This window comes from Pollachius pollachius (genome assembly GCF_949987615.1).
Source record: "Pollachius pollachius genome assembly, chromosome: 6".
NCBI lineage: Eukaryota > Metazoa > Chordata > Actinopteri > Gadiformes > Gadidae > Pollachius > Pollachius pollachius.
In genome coordinates, this window is record NC_136939.1 from 22,202,345 (window position 1) to 22,228,289 (window position 25,945).

General features: G+C 44.6%; 3 protein-coding genes across 4 annotated transcripts in view; 1 reads left to right on the top strand and 2 right to left on the bottom strand.

The window, feature by feature from the left end:
- septin8a (septin 8a) overlaps positions 1–15,339 on the bottom strand; it is a 32,776-nt gene extending 17,437 nt beyond the window's left edge. Inside the window, exons 1-4 of the mRNA XM_079738671.1 lie at positions 15,048–15,339; positions 7,644–7,758; positions 6,488–6,683; positions 4,535–4,721 (exon numbers count right to left, since the gene is read on the bottom strand). Of these exons, the coding sequence (XP_079594797.1) occupies positions 4,535–4,721; positions 6,488–6,683; positions 7,644–7,758; positions 15,048–15,077 (528 nt within the window). The 5' untranslated portion in view covers positions 15,078–15,339. The remainder of the gene's footprint in view (positions 1–4,534; positions 4,722–6,487; positions 6,684–7,643; positions 7,759–15,047) is intronic.
- Positions 15,340–16,676: 1,337 nt separating this feature from the next.
- Positions 16,677–19,577, top strand: sowahaa (sosondowah ankyrin repeat domain family member Aa). The gene has a single exon (XM_079737749.1). The coding sequence runs from the start codon at positions 16,778–16,780 to the stop codon at positions 18,329–18,331; it is 1,554 nt and encodes a 517-aa protein (XP_079593875.1). The 5' UTR covers positions 16,677–16,777; the 3' UTR covers positions 18,332–19,577.
- Positions 19,578–21,690: 2,113 nt separating this feature from the next.
- Positions 21,691–25,945, bottom strand: part of shroom1 (shroom family member 1) — a 34,028-nt gene continuing 29,773 nt past the window's right edge. For both annotated transcript variants that reach the window (XM_079737916.1, XM_079737915.1), the window contains exon 9: positions 21,691–24,495. In XM_079737916.1, coding sequence (XP_079594042.1) covers positions 24,235–24,495 — 261 coding nt within the window. In that variant the 3' untranslated portion in view covers positions 21,691–24,234. The remainder of the gene's footprint in view (positions 24,496–25,945) is intronic.

Sequence of the window (25,945 nt, forward strand, 5' to 3'; positions counted from 1 at the left end):
CCAGTGTGAAACATTTGTATTTAGCGTGAATAAAAGCTAGAGAGCTGACGGATTGGTTTTCATCGATTGTTTAGACAGATGGCAGCTTGAAATAAAAAAAACTATTTGGCCGGTGCATAGGTTCAAAACTTTCCATTCGTTGCAGCACCTGCCTGATATTTTAAAAGCACGCCTCTTTTTCTCTGACTCCTCACATATTTAAAAACGGTTCTCATGTTTACTTCTGTGGCATCTTGTAATGAAGCTATTCAAGTGAGTGGTTCTCCATTTAAGTGCGTCTGCAAGTCTGCAAGCCAAATGAAATAAAAAACAATGGAAACAAAACACCTTCACATTCAAGATCATGTGAAGTTTCAGTTTGCGGGCGCGATCAGCACAGGTTTAGCTGGAGACACAACAGACGGCTGTTTTTCCCAGATTGTGCCCAAACATAAAGTTAATGCTAGATTATATTAGGCCCCTGTGCCTCGCTGTTCGGCCTAAACAAATGGCCTCCACAATGCAGCCGAGGTGGACCCAGCCTTATCGCTGTTTTTTCAGCGTGGAAGCCTGCAGAGGAAGAGGCTGACATAACTTACAGCCCTGATTGTGCTATCTGCCACAGCTGACAGCTAAATGAGACCTATGAGGGTCGCTAACACAAACCCTCACCGGTAAATGAGAGAGAGTCACCGACACGGAGAGAGCGAGATACAAAGGGAAAGAGAGACAGAGACAAAGCAAAGGAAAAAGCTAATTTCTCGTTGGGAGATGAAGGAATTTAGCCTGGTCCTACCAGACTCTCGTACTTCATTTCATTTGCACAGAGAGTCTGGACCCACTCAATTGACAAACGTTAACTCACTTGAAGGCGGGTGTCTGTTGAAGTTTCAAACTATTGGATCTGCCCAGTGCCACTCTGGATCTGCCGTAACCAATTGCTAACGTTTGGCCGGGAATCACGTTGCACGCAGGCTGTTAACAAACGAAACACCGTGGGTGAAGATGTCCGTCAACGAGAGCTGACTTAAACTTCATTGTTCTCAGCAACTCCCTCTGTTCGCTGATTGGACGCAGAATATTTGGAAGTAGAAAACCAACTAACATACCGCAGACCCGGACCTAGGACTGAAGGGAAATCTAAATTGAGCGGAAGTGCTTAGGCGTGGAAGCCAGGCTAGAAGGAATTTGCTGAGGCAAGAGATAATGCTTTGCACAAATGAAACGTGCTTAGCTGGAGTAAACACTCCTTAACGTAAAGGTTTAAAGAGATCTGCCCTAGTAAGCCTAAGGTTGCTGAACAAGGCTGGCTTAAGTAATGTGAATAAATGGCAGATTAAAAAGCCCCAGGATACGCTGCATACCATTTCAAACATACGATTTAATGGAGGAAACTTTGAAATCAGAAGCGGAAGAGGAGTGCAGTTATTAGCCGACAGCCCAGTTACTGAGGTTTAGTTATTTTTGTTGGCCGGGGTCCTGAGACATTCAGGGACAGCGGGCCGCCCGTGGTTCTGAAACTTGGCTGGTGACCTGGCCATCTGCTGCGGTCTCTTTGACATCACTCACTGCATCAGAAGTCACAAGCTGAACTGTTGGCTGGCTGGGCACTATAGGTGCGATTTGAAAGTTGTAAAGAGAATTGAATTCCCCAAATCACTCAGGGATGAGATACACTGATTGGTCAGAAATGGTCCAACTTGTAAAAGGTCTGGTTGTCACGGCGTAGGCTCAGCCAACCAGAACAGGTATGTTCAAAGAGCATTCCATTCACTAAAAGCTGACGGAGGGTTGTGGCATTTCTAACCAATTAAATCATTTACACCTGCAGCAACTTCATGTAAAATAAACGTAACTCTAAAACTGTGAACCTTGTGCTGATTATTGGCCATGTTGAGCGAAAACAAATGTGCCACCGCACAAGAATGCTGAACAACAAGCAGCGTCTGTGCACCATTGTAGCCCACTGTGCAGCAGGACGTAGGAGAAGCAACATACAGCCAAACGATGACCTTCTCTCTCTCTCTCTCTCTCTCTCTCTCTCTCTCTCTCTCTCTCTCTCTCTCTCTCTCTCTCTCTCTCTCTCTCTCTCTCTCTCTCTCTCTCTCTCTCTCTCTCTCTCTCTCTCTCTCTCTCTCTCTCTCTCTCTCTCTCTCTCTCTCTCTCTCTCTCTCTTCCCCTCCGAGGACAGGCACTCCATCAGTTCCATACATTAACGCCAGGGGAAATGTACTGTTAGTATACATTTGTCAATAGTACGTTCATCATTTTTACTACAGGCCAGGGCATCTGTAGGTTTCAACTAGTTCAATCTAAGATGCGTTAATACCTCTTACAGGCCCCATTCCATTAAAATCACGTTTTTCCTATTGTTTGTTAAATAACATAGGTCAGAATAAGTTTGTGACCTGTGGTAAGTTTGAAATCTATGCAGTTTGTCTGCTGTATGCAATAGCCAATGAAAGGGAAAAGACAGAAGAAATAGCCAATCTGGATAAGGTGACACTGTTACATAGCGTTGTCAAATTATTATTCATGGCCCTGCCCACTTTGTTGGTTTGTAACCGCCCACAGAAGTTCTGAAGGAGTCGCGATTGAGCTAGTGCTAATACGTGTGCGTAGTAACAGGCTAGTTACAGAATTTTGAGTGCAATGGCAGAACGACATCAAACCTGTGTGTTATGCCAAGGCAAAACGTCCACTTTACATCTCCTGCCAAAGACAGAGGAATTAAGGGAGACATGGTTGCAATTTATTTTTGGAGAAATTCCGAAAAACTATGGAACCAGATTAGTGCTGTGTTCGGCGCATTTCAGAGACGATGACTTTGTCAACTTCGGGAAGTACAGCAGTGGGTTTGCATCAAAGTTGGTTTTGAAAAGTTGGTACAACATCTAGTACCAACTTTAGGGACCAATGGCATAAATATCTACTTAGAAAAGTTTGACATTTTGTGCTTTGAGGTTTATTATTTTCCTCCCACGACAGCCCTGAAAAATAAAAAATAAAAGCCCTAAAAAAAATAAGACCTATGAAAATAAAATGCATTAAGAATACTTTTTAATGCCTTTAAAGTATCATTTTCGAGGGCCACATCTCTGCGGGTAGTACCCTGTACTGCCAATGCTAACCATGCATTATCATCAATGATGATAATGCACAAAGTCCACATTTGAATCAAGTACTATTGCCTTCAAGAAAAATACCATAAGGATGCCCTCCAGCCACACAGCTGACAGCAAACAATGTTCCTGGATTATTGTACCATACGTTTCCTGAACGTGGCTTCTCTATTTCTGCTACAAAACCAAACATGCACATGGCCGGTAATAGATATTCAAAACCCTCCACACTCTAAAACCTGAATCCCAAAGTCTCTTCACGCATAGTTAAAAGTTATACATTTGACCATGAATACAAAGCCAAAACAAGCAAAAAAAAAAAAAAAAATATATATATATATATATATATTTATACATTCCAGTCGGTTGTTAATCCTGGCAAACAAGTGTTATTACACCTTCATGAAACCCAGAACAAAGGGATCCTGGTGAATTCCTACATTCTTCAGACCGCCTCTCTTTATATATTTTTCTTTATATATCTTTTTTAATATATATTCTTTGGGGACACACTATCCACCATCCACATCCTGGCAAACAGATCAGCCCGCAACACCGCTCCAAGTGAAACACACACGGTCTGCAGTGAGAGAATGGAGCGAGCTTTCATCAACGTTAAAACCGCCCTTCACAGACAATGGAAAAAACATTTGTGTAATGTGTATGGTAAAATGTGTTTATATTTATGTACTGAAATGTGTTTGTGTGTGTAACGTAATGCGTGTATGCACGTGTAATGTGTGTACATGCGTGCGTGTGTGTAATGAATGCATGTGTGTGCATAATGTTATGGATCCATGTGTGTGTGTAATGTAATGTATGTATTGTAGTGAGTGTAACATAATTCACCTACAGTATTTTGTTATGTGTTGTTCTTTACACTGTGTTAGGCATGTCTTTTACTGTCTCTGTGTTTCAGGGATCGCTGTCCCTTTAAGGATTACAAGCTTCTCATGACGCGGAGCCCGATGCAGCATATGTTCTCTTGCAGCACGTTTTGATTCCGGTTTTCTAAAACTAAATAAACGAGTCACACAACTGTGTGCTCAACGTGCGAAATTGTATCCTTCATTTAATGCAATTTCCACAGTATTATGTATGCATGTGTGAGAAGCCACACAGCCTGAACCCCGGGAGGCGTACTCCTCGCCAAGCACAGGACACAGATCAAACCGTACAGCCTGATTAGCAAAGGAGAGCGCATTCGGTTGCTAGGCTACCAAAATATACAGGATATTCCATAGACACCTTTGGTTGCGCCTAAGAAAACACAAGGCATAAGATGGGACCCTTGAGAGTTTCAATAACCAGAGCAAGAGTCCAACCCGACGGGACGTTTTCACACGGCTGCTCCGAGGAAACGGCGGGAGTTCAGAGCGCGCACACACACACACACACACTGTGTGCGTCTGTGTGGGTGTCTGTGTGGGTACCTTGCTGTCCAGCTTCTTCATGGTGACCAGGTCCAGGGACTTGAGGGAGTGGCCCGTGGGGGCGATGAAGTAGAGGCAGATGTGGATGCGTGTGTCGTGGTAGTTGAAGAGCGATCGCTTGATCTTCAGCTCCTCCTGCAAGTAGTTCTCGAACTGGGTGTCGATGTAGTCCACGATGGGCTTGTAGCTGTGTGCAAGAAGCAGGCGCTCGGTCGGTCATAGTGGGAATGATAAATGGACCGCATTTATACAGCACTTTTCTAACCAGGGGCCACTCAAAGCACTTTACAATATTTCCCCCCCATTCATGCACACATTCACACAGTCAACCACGCAGGGCGACAGCAAGCTCATCCGGAGCAGTCAGGGTGGGGGCCTTTCTCAGGGACACCTCGACACTCTAGCAACCTTCTGGGTATCGAGCCAACCTGCTCTACCTCCTGAGCCACATGCCGCCCAAGAGTGACGATGTAGCGTCTGGGAACACATAGGCCGCAGAGCCATGTCATTTGACTGGCCTTCCCTCAGTGTTGTTGAACACGCGGTTGGGAGGAATGAACGCATAGCGGAGCACGAGAAGACGACAACAAATGACGAGTGAGGAGAGTGATGCTTTAAAAAGGGAGTTGTATTTGAGTTGATGCAGAGACACCATAACAACCAAAACAGCCCGTTTGTTTTTGTTGAGGGACGTTTCCTGATCCTTTCTCTCCCCCAGAGACTCTGCACACACATCCATAGGCCCACAGCAACCAGTAAAAAAAAAAAAAAACGTTAATGTTAAATGAAAGAGTTTATAGGCAAGTTTTAATTCCTGTTTCATAACCTAACTAAACTTGCGGCAAGCTTTTGACTTTAAAGTCTTTAAAGTCTCTTGTCCGAAATGCATGTTTATTTGGATTTGTGGCTGTTCATTAACAAAGGCACACAATAATAAAACATTTATAAACTAAATGTTAACATCTAGTCATTTAATGTTATATATGTGTGCAAACCTTGGCATTGGAACGCATTTTTTTGCCCAACCTTTCGAGGGGAAGTTCAGGATTACTTTACAAACCGGTAGCCATTTTGTCCCCTTTTTCCCGCAATGACTTATGAGCGTCTGCGCTGGAGGCTGGAGGCTGAGGCACAGGGCGACGGGAGGGCGTGAGAGACCAGCTGCGTCGCCCCGAGAGAGCTGAGAACATTCAGAGACAGTCCCAGGCCAAGCATTCCAGCCCGGAGCCTGGGACACCATAACGCCTCATCCATCCCATTTAGAGAGCTGGAATAATGAAGGAATGAAGAAAGGCACACCTCCCTACGGCCGTACCACTGGAGTCCATGTTTGGCTTTCAATTCCCGATTGCATTGGGCATCACCACAATGGTGCCGGGTCTTTTCACAAGACGATACAATTAAATGGTGCCGTGTATCAGAATTAAGAGATGCTATTTGAGTCTTATTTCTAAGAAATCCCATAGCCATCCGACAGCTATGCGAGATAAGCTGTGAGAATATCTGCCCTGGTTGACTGCGCCTGCAGTCTTTCAGGCCGCCCCCCGCTCATTTCTGACCAATAATGGCCTCAGTTCCCTGATTAGTTCATTTGTATCACAGGTGCATGAAATGCTACACTTCTCAATGGTGGGAAACGTAGGAAGGGACGGAGTTGAGAGGGAGGGAGCATGTTTTGGTTGATTCAAATGATCGAAAAAGATTCAAAATCCTGCTCTCTTCTGCTCTCGCTGTCTACAACTCTCAGATTCAAGCTCCCAGGCACTTTGAATCTGCTTCTCTTGAGTGCAGGATAGTGAAACGGGTTACGGGGTTCGATCCCCGTCGTCTACAGCCCACCTAACGAGCTTTGGAAGGAAAGCGATCAACCTAATGGCAGAATAGTGATCGGTAGCAGTCAACAGCATCATCATAACCCATTATAATGATGGTACTAAAGGCAGTGTCCTTTACCTGTCCTCTTTGTTGATCTGGTCACCGAAGCCCACTGTGTCTACAATGGTGAGCTTGAGGTGCACGTTGCTCTCCTGCAGGTCGTAGGTTCGCGGCCGGAGGTAGACGCTGTTCTGGTAGTGGCTGGCCTCCTCGTTCTCGAACATGGTGTTGAACAGTGTGTTCATCAGCGTGGACTTGCCGATGCCCGTCTCGCCTGTGTACCAGAGTGGGAGATGCAGGATTCGGGGGTTATTCATGCAACAAGTGTACTTCGAAGAAGTACCTTAATTACTTAGAAGAGATTCGCCTCCGTCAATATACAGCGATTTCGGCAAACGGTTAGGATGATTAAAAACCTATTATATTTCAATCCAACATTTTCCACTTTGAAATTGAGATTCCAAATGACAATGTATAAAAACAAGGCGGTTTTTTTTCTTTGTTTATCAGAGCCACTGCTCATTGATCTACATCATTGATCCCTCACGGTTATGGATTTTAATTATGGCTGTTATGCCAGTGCCAGAGCTACCCCTTTGAATTTAAAGACAGAAAAATAAAAAGTGAAAGAGCAAGACAGATGAGAGAGAGATACAAAACAGATAGAATGAGGAAGTTTGAGGGATGATGGTCAGGAGGGGAATCGAGCAGGGGGGGGGGGGGTCATTCATCAACTTATAGACAAGTGTGTTTATTGCTCCAACAGCACTGGAGGGCCTTGCAGCACACGTTTGTTTCATGTCGACGTTGTAAAAAACAACGCTGCAGTTCTCGGGGGGCTCGCTAATGACAGTTTGAAGGGAGAAGCGCCGTGGAGGTATTTATAGTCATGAAGTTCAGACCGGCCTTTGTTGATGTTTAGCGTGACATTTCCTTTGGGGCGATCACTACAGTACAGTACATAGTACAGGCCGTGTTATTTAGATTATACAGGGCGTGTCCCCATCAGTGACAGATGATACAAATCTGATCATCATTGAATCAAAAATACATTTTGCATCCATCGAAGGGTATAGGATATCTCTAACACACGCACGCACGCACGCACACACACACACACACACACTTTGAAAGTGGATTCTAGTGTCCTATGGCTTAACAAAGCATTTCCTGGTTATTGGGTTTTCATCAGTCTTATGATCTTTTTACACCTTGTTTCACCGTGGTCACTTACCTACGCACAGGATGTTGAAGCAGAAACCCTGAGTGACCGATTTACTGACCAGCTGGTCGGGCAGGCTGTCGAACCCAACATGGCCTCCCAGGTTGAGGTCGCGCTTCTCCTCATTCTAGGTGGAGAAGACAGACAGGGGACAGCTGTTAGATCAGGTTGAGGGGTGATAAACCTTCACCCATCCTGTTGTTGGATCGGGTGCTAAAAGGTGCAGGGGGACCCGACCGGGAGAGATGGAGCCGCGTGCATCGCGGCCCAAACGTTGACATTCCAACGCTAACGCGCATCAAAGCACTCGGACAGAGTCCACACATGTTGAACACCTCCGCCCAACCCTGCGTGTTCCTGAACCATCAGAGTATTCACAGGTTTCCAAAATAGTCTTAGTGAGTTTATGCTGGCTTCAAGTGTAATGCCTCAGCATAACAAATTAACCTGATCGTGTGCGGGTTTGACTCTACGTCTCTTCCTGTTTCACCAGTGGAATGTGGCCGGGGGCGTTCCCAACACTGAGCTGCTTCAGAGAAGGAAACGTGAAAATATTTTAAAAATAATATTTTAGCATTATATATCATTTCCCAAAATGTAAGCCCATGTAGCAAAGGCTTCCCCCCAGATTCACCAAACTTTAGAGGAATATTAAACCTATGAAATCAAAAAGAAAATGTAGTATATGGACAACTTTGTCAAAATACATACTTCCAACAAAAAAAAAAAAAAACCCATCGGACATCGGCCAACCACATTCCACCCTGAAACACAAAGCCTTGAGCAGCTCTTAAAAACCAATAAAACACTCAAGGATCCTCTTTTTGTTCTTCACAAACTTGGTTCCCTTATCTGATGATCCACGACTGGAGGGAGAGATGAGCTCAGACACCGCGAGCAGGAAGAGAGGCCGAGTGTGAACCAGCAGCTGCTGCAGCCATTGCCTGTGAGGGTGCTACTGCATACCTGAAGGCTGATGTCAGCGGAGGCAGGCCGCCCCAGAGCTGCATTAGAGAGCAATGGCTAGACAGACACAAGCTAGCGCTCCCCTGTCTCTTTTGAAGCATAAGCAGAGGAATACAATTAAATTGATAATTTTCCCAGCTGACACACTTTTTAGGGGACGTTTTACATGCATTTCCGTCCAAACTTTTGGAATATTTCTTGCTAAAGTTGTTAGAATAGCCATTAGGCAAACAACTTGGAGACAATGGCCATTAAGCAGACAACCTTTTTTTTTTTTTTTTTTACTTCAGCAGATCACCGGGCACCAATAACGGATCTTTTGGAATAAATACTGACTGACCAGCACTCTGTAAACATCTGCATAGATGTACCTGTTGGTAGCATAGGCTGAGCCATTCGCTTGATAATCCACTTCCTCTGTTAGAGACAGTGTGAAGTGAACATGACGTGAAACCACCATTGTTTGTTCTCACATGACATTCATTCACACCTTCTTTGATCGTTTGACACGGGCTGTTAGCAGGCCAGCATACGCTACACAGTGTAAACACCAACAGCTTCTGCTCAGACAATCGATTTTATCCTTGTAAAATCAACTATTCTATATAGAAGACCCACCGACACCTTGTTGTGAATGTGACAGCATCAAGGACCTGATTGATGCATCCCTGTAACCATCCAAAATAATTCCAAGATGCTGATTAATATGTGTAGGGCCATAGAAAGGCCAAGCAGTCTAAACCTGGCTTCCCTTGTTATCCTTAGCTGACGATATCAGACATTACTGCACACACGCACACACACACACACACACACACACACACTAAATATAAACAAGCACAGGTAAATGTCTTCCTGTTTTAATATCCACCCATCCAGCTGCTGGCCTTTCAGTTCCTTCCTAACCTTTGAACTGTGCTTCTAGTGTTATATGGCTCAACAAAGCATTTCCTGGTTGTTCGGTTTTCATCACAGTCTTATGGTCTTATTAAGCCATTTGGAGCAGAGAGGAACAAACAAACAAAACTTTATTCTATATCTATTGGTACTTGGTATAATGTGACAATTCATTTTGATTGCAAAAGAACCTAGCCCTTAAATATGGACAGTCCCATATCCGAAACAGGCCTACACAATTTGTCGTAAAGACACGATAACAAACCGGTGTGCTCACATAACAGCCATCGAGTTCCACACACGGGTGAGTCAGCAACAGAGCCTGGTGAGTCTGAAGCCACGGTCTAAATGTGACGTGAACTGACATTGTCCAGGGGCAAAAATCCATATCTAGTGCAAGCGTCATCACAGCGCCAGTGTCAATTCACTTCAAGTCAATGAGCATTAACAGCCCCACATGGCGGGCCCAGTGTGCTGCTTGAGCACAGCAATACAGTGCACATTTAAGAGCAGCAATAACAACAGCAAACAGGCCTAAGAGACGAGCCATTCCTTCCCTCACCGTCTCCCTTTTCCTTTGCCACTACATTTCATTCATGGCTTTGTGTTGTCGCGTTGTCTTCGTATCTCTTGACCATCGTATTGGCTTATTTTTAAAAGGCCAAACATGTAAGAGTAAAAAAAACCTTGTTGTACAATTATTTGCCGTTTCCAATGAGTGAAACTGCTGGTGGATGAAACGTTTTTGCATGGAATAGCTTGGCTGCAAAACAACCCAATATATTTTGTATCCAGAGAGCAAATCATTCTTCTTACACTACCTCTAACATTAAACACTAACAATACAGGTTGTGACAGGTTCACAATAACACTAAGCCAAAGCTCAAAAGGTAAATAAGCCCTCCATCTCACCATCAGACAGCAGTTAGCCAGAAGTAGATACTGGCTCTGCAGATGGTCGCTATTTAGTCATCCATGAAGAGACGAAAGATGAAAAAAAAAAAAATCTCCATCTCCATTTATACATCACACACACACGCGCATGCACATGCACATACACACACACTCGTGCAATCCGTCACCCGAACCAAACAGGGAGAACAAGAAAGCCATCATCAACAGAAGAGGACGCCCGGTTTTCCCTAGAGAACAGCAGTGAACTCATCCGTCATGAGCCTTTCTAACACACAGCTCGTCCTTTACACCTGAGTCAGGGAGGACAGGGAGGGAGGCCGCACGCAGGGCCGACTAACCGCCTGAGGACACAACAGGGACACGCCTTGTTTACGCCAATAAGGTGTGGCTGGTGTACTTGAGAAATTGAGAAATGAGAAATTTCGTATACGGTTTGAAAGCCATACAAATGTAAACTGAATTAATATCAGCTGCAGGGTCCAAAACTAACTTTTTCACTTACCAGCCAGGCTGGCTGGTAAGTGAAATTTTTTACCAGCCAGGCAGATATTTTACCAGCCAACCAAATAAAAATTGCTTTTAAGTGTTGTGAATTGCTATCAGTATTATTTAACATGTCATTTGGGTCTAATATGCGATTCTCAATCAATATTTTATTGTATATGCACTAATACTAGTAGCAATGTATGTTAAAATATGAATCACTGTTTCTGATTTTAGCTCAACCAGACTGCAACAGCCCTATATAAACATGAATATCTGACCAGTGGTGGACAAAGTATTCAAAGACATGACTTAAGTGAAAGTTCTTTTTTTTTAATTCATGTAAAACCGTAACCCTAATATTCATTCTTCCGGATTCCACCTACGAAAAACACCGGTCACATACAAAGCGGGGAACATAGGGATGACCCCGTTAGATCGGTCTAGCACACAGTCTATACATTATTTTATCACAGGGAGTAAGTTGTAACGTTACGATGGATGGTTTCCATTTGATAACGAGCGAACGAAGCCATAATATTGATAACTCAGAACGACAACTCACTTCACTCAGTTCAGACAACTATACGCTCAATATACAACAGTTAGGAACCAATCAGATCGCTTGATTTATGCCACCCGTTTTATATATATATATATATATATATATATATTTACGTAATTTACCGTTAAAATATTATTAATATATTCGGGCGCAAACAATCCCAGAATGCACTCGCCCGTGATGTGGGCGGGGCGTGATGTCACGCCCCGCCTTCCCGCAGGCCGCAGCGAGACGTACTTGGAGAACTCTGCTGGAAAGACACGTTACTCTGTCAGGAAACTAGCAGTTCTACTGGGCGCGCCAAACAACACCAATGGGTACGCTGAATGGTGGCATCACGCGCTTACGTGCCAAAAGATCGTCTCTGCTGAAAAGACACATTACTCTGTCAGGAAACTAGCAGATACCAGCGTCGTTCTCCTCCAGTAACGAAAAATTAAATTTTCGCCGGTAAAAAAAATAATAACTCGCCAGAGTGGCGAGTGGTCTTAAAAATTTACCAGCCAGAGACAAAATCTACTCGTAATTGGCGATTGGCGAGTGTTAGTTTTGGACCCTGATCAGCTGGATACAACAGGGAGACGCCTTGTTTACCCAAATGAGGTGTGGCTGCTGTACTCATCAATGAGGTATAAGGTCTGATAAAAAAAGCTTTCTAGGTTAACAAAGAAATATATAGAATTAATATCAGCTGCCTTTTGCTAGGCCAGTTGGTGCCAAGCATGAAATATGTGTGTGATCACTGCCTAGTGCTACTGTAGTGTTTATTTCTGTTGGGTTACTATGTGGTCGCATTCATCGCGTAGCGACTCCCGAACGGGACAATACAATAATATTGAGCTGAACTTGGCCTGAGTGAATGTGTACTGGTGGGAACACCACTTTTAAAACTTAGATATAAGGAAAGCCAATGGGTGATTTTAGTGTCAAAGAGACAGATAGTTAGTTAAAAGATAGTATGTCGAAGATAAAGTCAATACAGTCGCCTACTTCAGGTCTATTTTTAAGAATTATAGTTTTGTTCTTTGGCATCGACCTACTGACTAAAACGGCCTGGCCCTTACAGAGCCAGGCCGTAGGAACAGGAACCCTGATGCTGTGTACGATTGTCATGCTAGGGGTTGGCCCATTGTGCCACCATGGGCTGGCTATTGTACTCCTTTTATTGTACCTTAACATAATAATGAATATTCTAAATACACCAAGTAGGTTTTCTTGAGCAAATCTTTGTTCTGTGGTAAAATAGTTTGATTTTAAGGAAATGCAACTAAATAAAGTCAGTTTTGCGTCCCTCCCTGGTCCCCTCACTGATTATTGATCAACTTTCATACACACTCTTTGTCTAATTTGTAAATGAAAGTAAATATTGACCCAAACACATGAAATTAGAAGTCAAAATTTTGCAGCCCGTACAATCAGTTAGGCCTACAGGAATAAAAAGATATTCTGATGCTTCATAGATCAATGTCACAGGCCTGGGCCTATAATCAGTTTCAATTAATTAGAGAAACATCATTTTTAATGCATCACCTTTGCAAAAGTAGCATATTCAGCGTATGCAAATATTCATAGTTTGAATTTCTCACCTTCCAGCAGTTTGATGTTACTAATTTGGCTGGCGTTATGGTGCATGCACTGTTCTCAGGGGTCAGTGAGCATGTTACATTGCCTGTGTAATTATATAACCATAGCCCCCCATCTCTCGCTCTGTAAACATTGAGGTATCTCTGCCTCCATCTCTCTCTATTTGTAAACCACTGTGTGTACATTGACCGCCTCTCTCCTGTCCTGCCCCAAAAGTATTTACTCTAAACCCCGCTGGCTTACAACAACCATGACCTGATATAATTGACGCGGGACAGCACTCAACCAACCGATCATCCTTATTGACTGCTCATCACAATCAACCGGTGCCCTGAAGGGACAAAAGCTAGGGCTCATTTGGTTTTTCACCCATTGTTTTCTTTCTTCATCCTTAGGTCTGCAAAATGCATCATTCAGATAAATTTCATAAAGGAAACATCACACATAATTGTTGAATGAAATAATTACATGGATAGATTTCGCTGACCAATGAACAAAACATGCAAATATTGGTTGAAGGTATTTCAGGCTACAATTAAAGCAGTAGACAACAAGACAACAAAAAAAAGCTTGATGTCTTGAAGTATTGAAGTCAACCATATGCTAGACAGATAATACTTGCAAGCAGTATCAGGAGAAAACCCCCATTTTGTTAAATTAGGGTCTGCTTCCACAGATCTCTGTATAGCTGGTTCCACTTCATTCACAACATTCCATTCACATGCAGACTCCTAATCTTCTCCGAGTCTGCACGTAACCAATCCCTGCATCAATACATTACCATTGTATGATTTTTCTACATTCCCGGTCCTGGAAGACTTCCTTATACCCAGTGATGTAGTTTACTGGTGTTTGCACATAATCCTTTTGTGTCAGTGGATGAGTGTTTAGCAACTCCCACAGCTGTATATTTGTTTTGTCCCGACCAGGTGAGCGCGTATAAACTGCAACCAACCCTGTCTCCAACAGTTCCCACAGCCGAACAAATCCACAAGTTTAGATTCTGTGTTCACCCACCACTGCGAATGCTCAAAAACTTGGAGACTGAGGCACATAGTAAGAATGTATAATGTTAATGTTAGAATTCTGTACAATGTCAACAATTAACCTGGGGCCTAAGCAAACTGGCTTAATCCTTTGAGGATACTGCATGTATGTACGCATGTATGCATAAACAACTTTGTATGTATGTATATATGTATGTATGTATGTATGTATGTATGTATGTATGTATGTATGTATGTATGTATGTATGAGAGAGAGAGAGAGAGAGAGAGAGAGAGAGAGAGATTCAAACTAGCAAACGACAAGCTTTGGAATATTAATTCACACAATCATATCGTGTTCCTCATTATGTCATAGTAGCTGGATATCCCAATGTCCACACTTGTAATGGCCAACTGCATTCTAGTTCTACAAGTGACAAGTGATATATCAACTGAATGATGTGCAGGCATGCACGCTTGCTGTTCATGTCAGTAGATCGTGCTAAAATGCCATATTGTCAATTCATTATAAGGGATTAATGATTGGAGCCCATGAAATGTCACTCACTCTTCCGTGAAGTTGTAACAAAACCACAGAACCTCACACCGTTTTGCGTGAGCACCGACAAACTAATAAGTGTCTGATGAGAACATGGCCATTCAAAGCATGAATGGCAACATGAACGGAAATGCTATGGGACAGTATACACACAGTATGTAAAGCTCCCACAATCACACCGTTAACATACAATGTATGGCAAATCTGCCATGCATCCAGAACATTGACTCAGTGATGCGAGGGTCTGATATTTGCCAACAAAAATATGAAAATTCTTCTTCTGAAGGAACACAAACCAATGATTACAGGATCTGCTCACTCCATTCACAGTAGATTAAGCCGCGCTACGAACGCCTCTGCCACACCGTTCATCAAGAACTACCAGGTATTCCAATGTACAGCCGTATCACACCGCAGAAAACGACCTTAAAGAGGAGAAACACGCAGTGATGATTACTTACTGAGAATATGTCAACGTCCGTGGCAGCCATGGTGCGGAATGTATTGTGTTGCTGTTAAGCCGTACAGGGCGAAGGGAGCAGCCCACGTCTCACTCTCTGGGTTTCCTAGAGCTACTAGAGGAGGCTCGCTGCTGACAGGGAGGAGGTGGGTACGGCCGCTGGCTCCAATATGGCGGCTCGCTGCTGACAGGGAGGAGGTGGGTACGGCCGCTGGCTCCAATATGGCGGCTCGCTGCTGACAGGGAGGAGAAGGGTACGGCAGCTGGCTCCAATATGGTGGCTCGCAACTTACAGGGAGGAGGAGTGAGGAGTAGGGTACTGCTGCTGGCTCTAATATGGCGACCTCCCGAACTACTAGAGGGGGCTCGCTGCTGACAGGGAGGTGAAGGGTACAGCCGCTGGCTCCAGTATGGCGACTACCTGAAAACTCCCATCGGGTGGAGGAATGTCACGCTCCTCCCTCTGCAGGCCAGGGCACGATTCACGGAGCGGCACACCTGAGCGCTGACGTCAAAAGATGCAAGAAACGCGCTAAACTATTGGATTGTAAACATTGCGAAAAAGTTCTCAATGTTTTTTTGTGATGAGTAGTTCCTTCACTCGTTCGAAAAAATAATTTACACAGTCTTGCACCTTTGCGTTTTATTCTATTTCCCAATGTATTTTTTGCTCCGTAACATATGTTTTATGATCTCGACCGAACTGACGGATGATGGGCATGGTTCCAGGCTTAAAACTCTTTATATAACGATTTTAAGAAAAGTCGAAGGAGAAAATGAATGGGAAATTTACTTCCGGAACTAGAGCCGTCCAAAATCGGGCGGTCCCTGTTGCTCGCTGCTGGGATTTGTAGTTGAATTGTAACCGCAGCAACTGCTTTGTGTCATTGCAAACCCCATACACCTATAAGCCATAAATATACATAAATATCACGTCCATGAGCCAAACGCCAGGGAAAATATAAATTGTTTTACTCATACACACAATGTATTGTTTTAAGAACATCCCAATATACACGGTTATATCCGTATACATTGGATTTACTGTTTATTTTTGAGAAACATGATACTATACTATATTAGAGCGATTTGAGAAGAAGGTCATCTAATTAATAAATGTTGCACCCGCACCTCTGAAGTTAACTTTGTTTACTTTTTTATCTTAATAGCTTGGATCAAATTATATAGGCCTATCATAATATATGCCTACTGTTAAAGACTTTGATGGTGTGTTTTCGTTATCCATAATGGCAATTACATGTTATATTATATGTGTACATAACTTCCATATTATATCAATGTAGTCATTTAGTATACTTCATTTTGGACTTTTCTGACATTTGAAATTTAAGTTTAACATTTAAAGTGAGGGTAAGTCAATTAATATTGGGGACAAATAGGCTACTAGATACTACACATATGCGAGGAGAATATGCCTAGGAATTGGTCGAGATAAAGGATCTTCATAAAGGCGTAAAGGCAACTTTTACATTACATTTTACAATTGTTCAGCTTACTGCATTTTAATAACCACAACACGCCCATGCACGCATATTTTATTCAAATAGTTTCCACCTCTGCTCCTATCCGGAAACATCAGGTAGGCTGGTCTCTCTCCAGGTAGACTGGGCAGTCCAAGCGATCCCTAAATCACCACCAAGGTACGTGAGGCTGGCTCTTCTAGAAAGTTGAACACTTGTCGCCTGTTAATGGTATCCTTTACCATCTATAATGGAGATTACACAGGAAAAGGTGGTGGCCTTGTTGATCGAGGGAAATGGAAAAGTGAAGAATTCCGATTTACTGGGCTGGTTCAAGGGCTACTTCGACTCCAGCGACCCCGTGGAGAAGAAGCACAACCGGGATCTCTTCAAACGCATCGTCAACCACTTGGCCGTGGTGAAGGAGATCGATGACGTCAAGTACGTCGTGCTGAAAACAAAGTATCATCATTTATTACCCGAGAATCAACATGGAAATTCTGTGGAAAAGAGTGAAAGCTCCGAGTCTCGCCAGCCAGGAGTGCACGCACCTGGGCGGCGCCAGAGATTAGAGGAGCCCGGGGACGAGGTAGGAGGAAGCGGCTCCACGTCTTCTGTTTCTCAACAGCCATTAACAACCTCACCTGACGCTGATGCTAACGCTGAAGAGAATGAACTACACTTGGATAGTGACTCCGCTGCCTCCGCCATAGCGATAGCGTTGAAAAGGACCAACTTTTCGGACTTGAAACTCAGAAAATCCTTCCACTGCGAAATAGGTCAGGGTTCAAAAACTGACGTCCCCAACACCAGAAAGCCTTATGGCTTGCCTCTGAGGACGCCCCCAACCGAGATCCATAACCTCGAATGCGTCTCAGATGACCCCAGCAAAGAAGGAAACCCGCCCCCCCTAGAGGCCCTCAAGGGCACCCCACCGAAGACCTCCCAAAGCCACAACACCCCCAACACCAGAAAATCATATGGCTTGCCTCTGAGGGCGCCCCCAACCTACACAAAATCCGAGATCCATCGCATGTCGGATGACCCCATCAAAGAAGAAAACCCGCCCCCCCTAGAGGCCCTGAAGGGCCCGCCTCCAAGGACCCCCCAAAGCCACCGCTCGCCGCTGCTAGGGCGGGCGGTGAAGGTCAGCAAGCCCTCCCAGGAGGAACCTGCCCGGGACCCCCGCTTCCCCTCCCCGGTCCCCCTGGAGGCCGCGGAGCACGAGTGGCTGGTGAAGTCGGCGGCGGGCCAGTGGGGCCAGGTGTACGGCCTCATGCTGCAGGACAACCAGCTGGTGGAGAAGAGGGACTTCATGTCGGGCTTCACGGCGCTCCACTGGGCCGCAAAGTGGGGCAACAGCGACATGCTGGCCAAGATGATCCGCGTGGCCCGGGAGAGCGGGGCGGAGGTGGACGTCAACGCCCGGACGCACGGGGGCTACACGCCGCTGCACATCGCCGCGTTGCACCACCAAGAGTTTGTGCTGGGCATGCTGGTGCGCGAGTTCGGGGCGGACGCCCGCCTCCGGGACAACTGCGGCAAGAGGGCGTACCACTACCTCCACAGGGGGATGACGGGGACGGTGAGAGAGCTGCTTGGGGAGCCAAGGGCGGCGCCGGCCCCGGAGGAGCAGGAGGAGCGTCGGGGCCAGGCCGACAGGGAGGAGGCGGACCTGTTCAAGGGCCTGCAGACCATCAGCCGCCTGTTCCAGCCCCATGTCAGCGGCACGCACAGAAGGAAGCACAAGCACCGGTCGGAGATCTACTCGCTGAGCGAGGACCCCCGCGAGGAGAGCGAGTAGGGGCCCGGGTTAAGGTGCTGTAGGTCAGATCGAGGAGAGCGAGTAGGGGCCCCGGGTTAAGGTGCTGTAGGTCAGATCGAGGAGAGCGAGTAGGGGCCCGGGTTAAGGTGCTGTAGGTCAGATCGAGGAGAGCGAGTAGGGGCCCGGGTTAAGGTGCTGTAGGTCAGATCGAGGAGAGCGAGTAGGGGCCCGGGTTAAGGTGCTGTAGGTCAGATCGAGGAGAGCGAGTAGGGGCCCGGGTTAAGGTGCTGTAGGTCAGATCGAGGAGAGCGAGTAGGGGCCCGGGTTAAGGTGCTGTAGGTCAGATGTGGCAAAGAGAACGGGGCGGGGGATAGCAAGGTTTAGGAACCTTTCTAGGCTTCTCCGCCATTGAGAAGCGGTCTCCCGTACCTGTGATTAACTGGCAAGATGGCTTCCCTGAACCAATCAGGGAAGAAATGGCCTCGTCGGTCAGGAATTAGTGGGGAGTATTCCTCAATCAAATCTGGTTCATACAGAGTCAGGGGCCGTAAACTGTAAACAGACATCCTCACTGAACATTACACTCTTTAATGATTAACATATGGCTGTGCCAATTCTAACAAATAAACTCATATAAAAGCTCTTGAATCTAACCTACAGCACCCTAAGTCATTTTAAGGGATTATTTTCTCTGTTTTGATGTGTTCTATTTGAGGGACGTTTTTTGATCTGTTCGCAGTACTCCTTCAAGCCTGATTTATCCTGCAAGTGTGTGATTTCTGCTTTTTATAAATATTGCCTTACATAACACTCAAATAGTTTCCACAGTTGAGTTAACATTCAACAGGGAGAGAAGTTATGAACACTTTTATCAGATATGGGGTTTCTGTTGTCAGTTTCTTTCAAGAGGAAGGAAAGCCACAATCAAAGACCCAAAGTCTTTCGTTCAGGATTGCTGCCTTGGTTGATCTTTTTGGACTGTGACTTTGATCAAGACAAGCTACATTATGGAGTTTATGAAGAATGCAGAAATGCTGTCAGTGACCAGAGGGGCGTAGTATACCTTGTTTTTCCAAAGGCGACATTTTTAAGTCTTTATCTTAGTCATTTCAGATGATAGAAATATGCTGCTTAAACAAGTATAGACCCTATGTTAACATAATGCATAAATCTTTGTATTACATAAAGACATTTAGGTGTTTTTTTTGTGTTCATGTCAATAACCTTCTATATTCCTAGGGTTAGGGTTGTCGATAGCCCATTGATTAAAAATCAAATGATTCTTCCTCCATGACCCTCTTCATCTTCCTCAAATCTGCATTTGTCGAAATCTCTTGAAGATTAAGAAGACTTACTTTTGATTTGCAGTTTGGTGGTACTAGGGGCAGGTGTGGTGGTGCCGGCCAAAAGTACCAGGAGGCTTACTTCTAGACACCTATGAAGGATCTGGTGGCAAATAAGGTCACTACAAACTACAATTAATGAGGGAGGGTTTCAAGTGTGCACATGTTTGCAGGGGATATCCTGTTTATACTTTGTGTACATTTGTTGCTGGGTAATGGCTTATCCCTAGCAGGATTTCCTCCTCCACACGTTCTTTAAAGATAACTGTAATATCATCAGTCGTCCTGAGCGAGCCAAAAATGTTTCTCTGCAGCCTGGCTCGCACCCAACTCCTGGCCTTGTGTCTGGGATTTGCTGAATCACAGTGACTGATGGGCTGACTGGATGGATGGATGTGTGCGTGTGTGTGTGTGTGTGTGTGTGTGTGTGTGTGTGTGTGTGTGTGTGTGTGTGTGTGCGTGCATGTTTCTGTTGTGTCGTGCATTTGTCATGCGGGTGCATGCATGGCATCCTCTTGTCCACCAGAAACTAGAATCTGTCTTGCCTCCTGTGAGTTAGCCTTTGACTTTTCTTTCTGTTTAGCCCACAAAAATATATTGACATATACCATTACGTTGGTTTCATAGAGACAAATTAAAGGGGAAACAGTGGGCAGGGTTGAATACATTCCAAGGTACAAGAGTTTCCTCTTTCACTTTTTTCCACTGTCTGTGTTTTCTTATTTCATGACGCTACTTTCTCGTTTTTCACATTTCCTGTGTGTTTTCAGTCTTTCTGTCTCAAACTGTCACACTCACTGTCTGCAACAGCTGTTCTCCTTTCCCCTCCCTCCCTCCCTCCCTCCCTCCCTCCCTCCCTCCCTCCCTCCCTCCTTCCCTCTCCCTCCTCCCTTGTCAATGAGGGTGAGTTACTATTATGTTGTCCTTGTGAGGGTAAAAGAGTGTCTGATATATTTTCCTTTATGTATATTCTTTGTTGAGTTAAGTGGTTGAATGTTTTGACTCTGGGGCCCCCATTAAGGGGATTATGGAGCAATTAATCAGAGTGAGATAATGATATATAACTAGGTGTATAATATATGCCGGTTCAACTTCATGTTTTATACACATTTGGTGCACCAGTTGTGTTTCTCCCTCATATACAGAACAATGCATGAGAATAGAAGGAGTTATTCTATTGGGTCTATAGTATAGATTATTTCCTGTGTCTCTCTCAATTTCCCTAAATGAGACGGATTCACTATCAGCACGAAAAATGACAAAAATGTTAAGAAAAACACATTCCACTTGAGAGCTAATAATAGACGGTTATTTACACGCATACAAACAATCTGGGAGGCATTCCAAGTTCTGACCAAATGAAACAGCTATTAAGGACTAGATCTCCACACTCTATCAACCATAATCCAACATATACACATCTGGGCCTCCTAGTATTCTGTATATATAGTGAGAATGTTTACAACTGCACCTTACAGCAAATGTTGAGGAGAGGAGTTGATAAGAGGAAAGAAATCTATTCCATCTTCTTCAAAAAAAGCTATTAGGAGGACAATCTGTGTGAGCAGCACCATGTTCTGGCCCAACCACACAGAGCACATTCCTGGGTACTCCATGGGGATGGGTCCTATGTTCCAGGGCCATGCGATGTCCCCATATAAGGAGGCACTCATAGCTATAGGAAGCTAAACTCTCTTCACTTTCCTTCACTCTTTTTATTGATCTTTTTTACCTATTTTAACGTTTAACAACACTTGACTATGAGAAACACACAAAAAATATTCTCTATTCATATTCTCTTTACTGCTATAATAAGAATGTCAGCTCTTTTGTTTCTGTAATTCCCACGCTCAATAAACCCACCACTTAATGACTTATGGTTGGTACATTTCCGTTTACGCCAGAAGAGGGCAGTAAAGAACTAAAATACCATATGAAGAAAGGTTATTACGACGTCGTTAATCGTTTGTAGTCGTCTCCTAAACTTACTTCCAAATTAGTTCGAACAAATATGATTTAATAAAACAATAACAATGCTGCCATTTGAGAGGAAGTATCTTAATTTATTCACAATATTATAAACAGTAGGGAAATTCACAAATCCAACAGAGGGTACAAAACTACTATATCAAACAGGGAAAGCACACCAAATAAAAATAATACAGCAAGAGATTTTTTTCTTTGAGAGGAAGACTGTGTTGCTTAGCCTTTGGGCAGTTTATGTTAAGGCCTGTCACTTTCCCTCCACTACTGGAGACCAAACACCCAGCTACACAAACATTACCATCCTGCTTCCAATCCGGCCCATGCTCCGTCGACTTCAACCAAACACTGTTTCAACCACAAAGGGAAAGAAACTCAAACCACCTGGGAAGTGGCCGATTGTCAGTTAGGATGCATACATAGCAGAAGCTAAAAAAAAAAACGGATAAGTACCATTGCTGGAGAATAAGAATGAGCGCCATTCTTTGTTGGTGTATTTCAGTCATTCTATACCTCCTCTCTCTCCCTCCTTCCTTCCTCCCCTCTCTCCCTCTCACTCTGAGTGCGAGGCCAAAGATTTGGCCTTTCACATGCATAAGGAATTCCAACTGTTCCCTATAGGAAACAATGCAGAGTCCCCCTTTCTCTCTCCTACTCTGCCCCCTCTCCACCCTCAAAGAGCGGCAGTGCATGTGTGCAAAGGCCAAAACAAACACGTGTTTGTTTAGCCAACTCCACCGGACAAGAAGGTCAATCTCCACAGAAATGTTTAGCGGTGGCGAAGGGAGGAGGGGGGGAGGAGATCTGTTTAGCAGAAAACATTGGAAAGTGTATGCAACCAAAACAAAGAATGGATATTAAAGGAGAACACACTGATTTGTTTTTGGAAAGTTGTGAATAGATTCTTTTCATTCGAGGATAATTAGGGAATGATAGTTTTGAACCAATTTGTGCCCCAATTACAATGTTTACGAAACCAGGGGTTATTGCGAAACTAGGACAAAGTATTGAAAACAATGTTAACGGAAGAATTAAAAAATAAATTCAAGTATCTTAAGTACCATAGGAGAACACTAGGGGATATAATGGGTGATGTTGTAATGTCAGTTTCATGAAAAATAATTTAAAGAAAAAGATTAGAATCAGTTTCAATACAAAAACGCCAATGACCCAATAATTGTCAAATGAACTGTCCATTCTTCTGATGTCATTGTCATCATATGAACACGAAGTCGCCAGCTGGATATACTTTAAGAAGGGGAGTCCCTCTTTCAAAGCCCCTTCTCAAAGATTCCTCCTTGTCCATCCATCTGAAAGGTATTTGTCCTTGCTCGCCTGAAGTTTTATGTTAAAGGGAGTCTTCCACCCATCCTTTGAATATTGGGCCAGTTGATACTGTAATTGTGATAATGAGCTATACAAATGCATGTGAAACATTCCTATTTGAAAATCTATTAACATTATGGAAAACAGTACATGGAAATAAAACAAAAATAAAATGGGGAACGAATTGACTTCAAAGTTGAAATAGTGTTTTGAAAACAAACTCGATTTGAAGAAATGTGCATTTTTTCATCATCACAAAGTGCTTTTTTCATTCAACTTTTTTTGGTTTTTATACCTAGTGCCATAACCTGAACTGTATTTTAAAATACAAAATTACATTTTAACAAAGGATGATATCCTCAACACCTTAACTACATCTAACTGAAATTACATACAGCACCCTCGCACAGGCTTGTCTTACTGCTAACTGACCACTCTTCAAGGTCCAGATACATTCTTAAAGCTTATAGTGTGTGTGAGTGTGTGTGTGTGTGTGTGTGTGTGTGTGTGTGTGTGTGTGTGTGTGTGTGTGTGTGTGTGTGTGTGTGTGTGTGTGTATTGGTGCGAGTGTGTGTGTGTGCGCGCGTGCGTGTGTGTGATTGTGATTTGTTCTAAGTTCCACAGTGACGGACGTCAGGGGTTGTACTCTTGTACAAACAAGTAAAAAATAAGCAACTGCTGATCAACATGGCAGCCCTGAAGGAAAAGCTTCCACAGCAAACGTCTCCATCAAGACACGCAGGAATGTCCAGCAAGCTCTTCTGAAAGTCTGAACGGCCACAAACATGCCGCGTAATAAGACGAACAGAAACCCTTTCTGAGGGACAAATTGGTGGTTTTGGCGAGGCCGACAACCAATACACCAGAAAGAGTTTGGGGTCGGGAGGGGTCGGGGATAAGACAGTGTGCCTGGCGTGCAGTTCACTGGGGCCAAGGAGAAAAATGTGGGATAAGTTAGGCCAAACAAAGTCAGTTTACCTCCCGCCGTGTGGGAGAGCAGCCTTATGGATGGTGTGGGGGGGGGGGCTCATGTATGTTTTTGTTTGTTTCGTTAAAATACAGGAAGAAGAAAAGCCCATCATGGCCGAGTGAGGTGACAGAGGAGAATAACCTTATAGAACAGGCTTAAGGCGCTTTGGGCAGTCAATGGGTCGGGGCAACGTACAACTGACCACGGACGTGCTTGAAAAAGTTTCTCAGGCGAAAAGAAAAATGATTCCGACATGGGGAAGGGACCTGTACCACGAACTGGGTGAGGTCCCCTTCCCCCTCCCTCCCCCTCTGGGGCCCTCAGGGGCCCGGCGGCAGGCTGCTCCTCAGGGCCTCGGCCTGCTCCTCGGCCAGCTGCCGCCGCTCCTCCAGGTCCTTCTGCCGGATGAGCAGCGAGGCGGTGGTCTGGACGAAGCGCCGGTAGCCCCCCAGCTGGGCGCCACTCAGCTGGGGGGCCAGGAAGGCGGAGACCACACTCTCCCGCCGGTCCAGGTTGTCCTTCAGGTCCTTGGCGTCCTCCCGCTGTTTGCACAGCAGGCGGTGGCGGCTGTCCAGGGACTCCTGGCAGGGGGGAAGGAGAGACGAGAAATTAAACACATTATGCTTTTTTGATTTTCCCTTTGCCTTAGACTGTCATGTGACGTATGTACACATGTTTAACGACTGCTAAGCTGGAAAAATCCAAGTCCAAGCCGGGGGGGGGGGGGGGTGAATTTGCCGACGCACGCGCAAAGCGTTCGCCAACCAATTGTAACAGAGACGACGTGCTGACCAATCACAGCAGACTGAGCTACTCTGGGCCGTAAAGCAACATGATACAAATCTAACAGTGTGAGAATAATAAGGGGTATATGTAACATACAGTCATGTAACCCTATTCTAGTAGTAGCCCTAAATGCAATTATTAACCCTAAAAAAGAATGATATGTGATCTTTAAGTATTTGCTGTTGGTTCAGCCCGGGCAAAGTAGTTGGCATTACGGTGTGACCTTATGGGACCTTTTGGAGGTTTGAGCCGTTTACCTTGAATGACATGAATGAACCTTGAATGAACCCTTAAACGTTGAACCCTCCTACACTGTTCACACGTTCAAAGCAGGGGGAGGGTTAGCATCCCTTTGGGCCTACTGTCGATGACAGAGAGCTTAAATACCTTCATTGGGAATTCGTTTAATTAGACACGCGGTAGGTGTCGTAGGTTTGTTTGTTTTTTTGGAAGAGTCATCGAACGATGTGTGTGGAAGGAGGGAAGGCAGTACTGGAATCCGGCGACAGAGGGCAGGGGAGACGCCATGTCATCGAAACCAAGCGGCAGTTTCGGTGAGCCAGTGTCAACAAGAGTGTTGCTGATAACAGCGCTGAGACAAATGAGCTCCTAAACATGTCTGGAAGTGGAAAAACACGTGCACATTTGTTTATGGGTCAACAATAAAGGGGAACTCACCAAGCAAAACACCATTGAGTTTCAGAAGTGAACAGGGCAGTATGACAGAGAACTCAGATTGCAAATTCCTCCATTTTAATAATTGTTGTTATTTCCTTTAGATTTGACTATATGAAACTCTGTTGCCCTAAACTTTATTCAAGATTCAGAAAAATAATTGGATCGCTCTGGCCTGGAAACTCAGGCCTTCAGATACAGATACAATTAGACTGTTTAGCCAAACTATGAAAAAAAGAAGAAAAGTGTTTTATGGCCGTTCAATCTCAAATAAAGATTAGACCATGGTGGTCTTGACCGACATAGATAAATCCACAGGTCGTTCCTGGCGGGGAGGAACCGCACTGATACGTCATCCTTCCACTGCTCTTTTCTCCCCCAGATGTTTGCAGATCAGTAGGTCAACCCGCACACACGCACATAAGCACACGCACTTGTGCACACGCAGACGCAGACGCAGACACACACATGCTGCGTGCTGCTCCCGGGCAGCCTGTGCTTTATGCCTGGAGCACTAGAGACTCAGCCATCATATTCTTGGCTTCTTGCTCAGCTAAACCAACTCCCGAT

Coding starts and splice junctions, on each gene's coding strand:
- sowahaa (XM_079737749.1), top strand. CDS start 16,778: ATGGAGATTACACAGGAAAAGGTGGTGGCCTTGTTGATCGAGGGAAAT.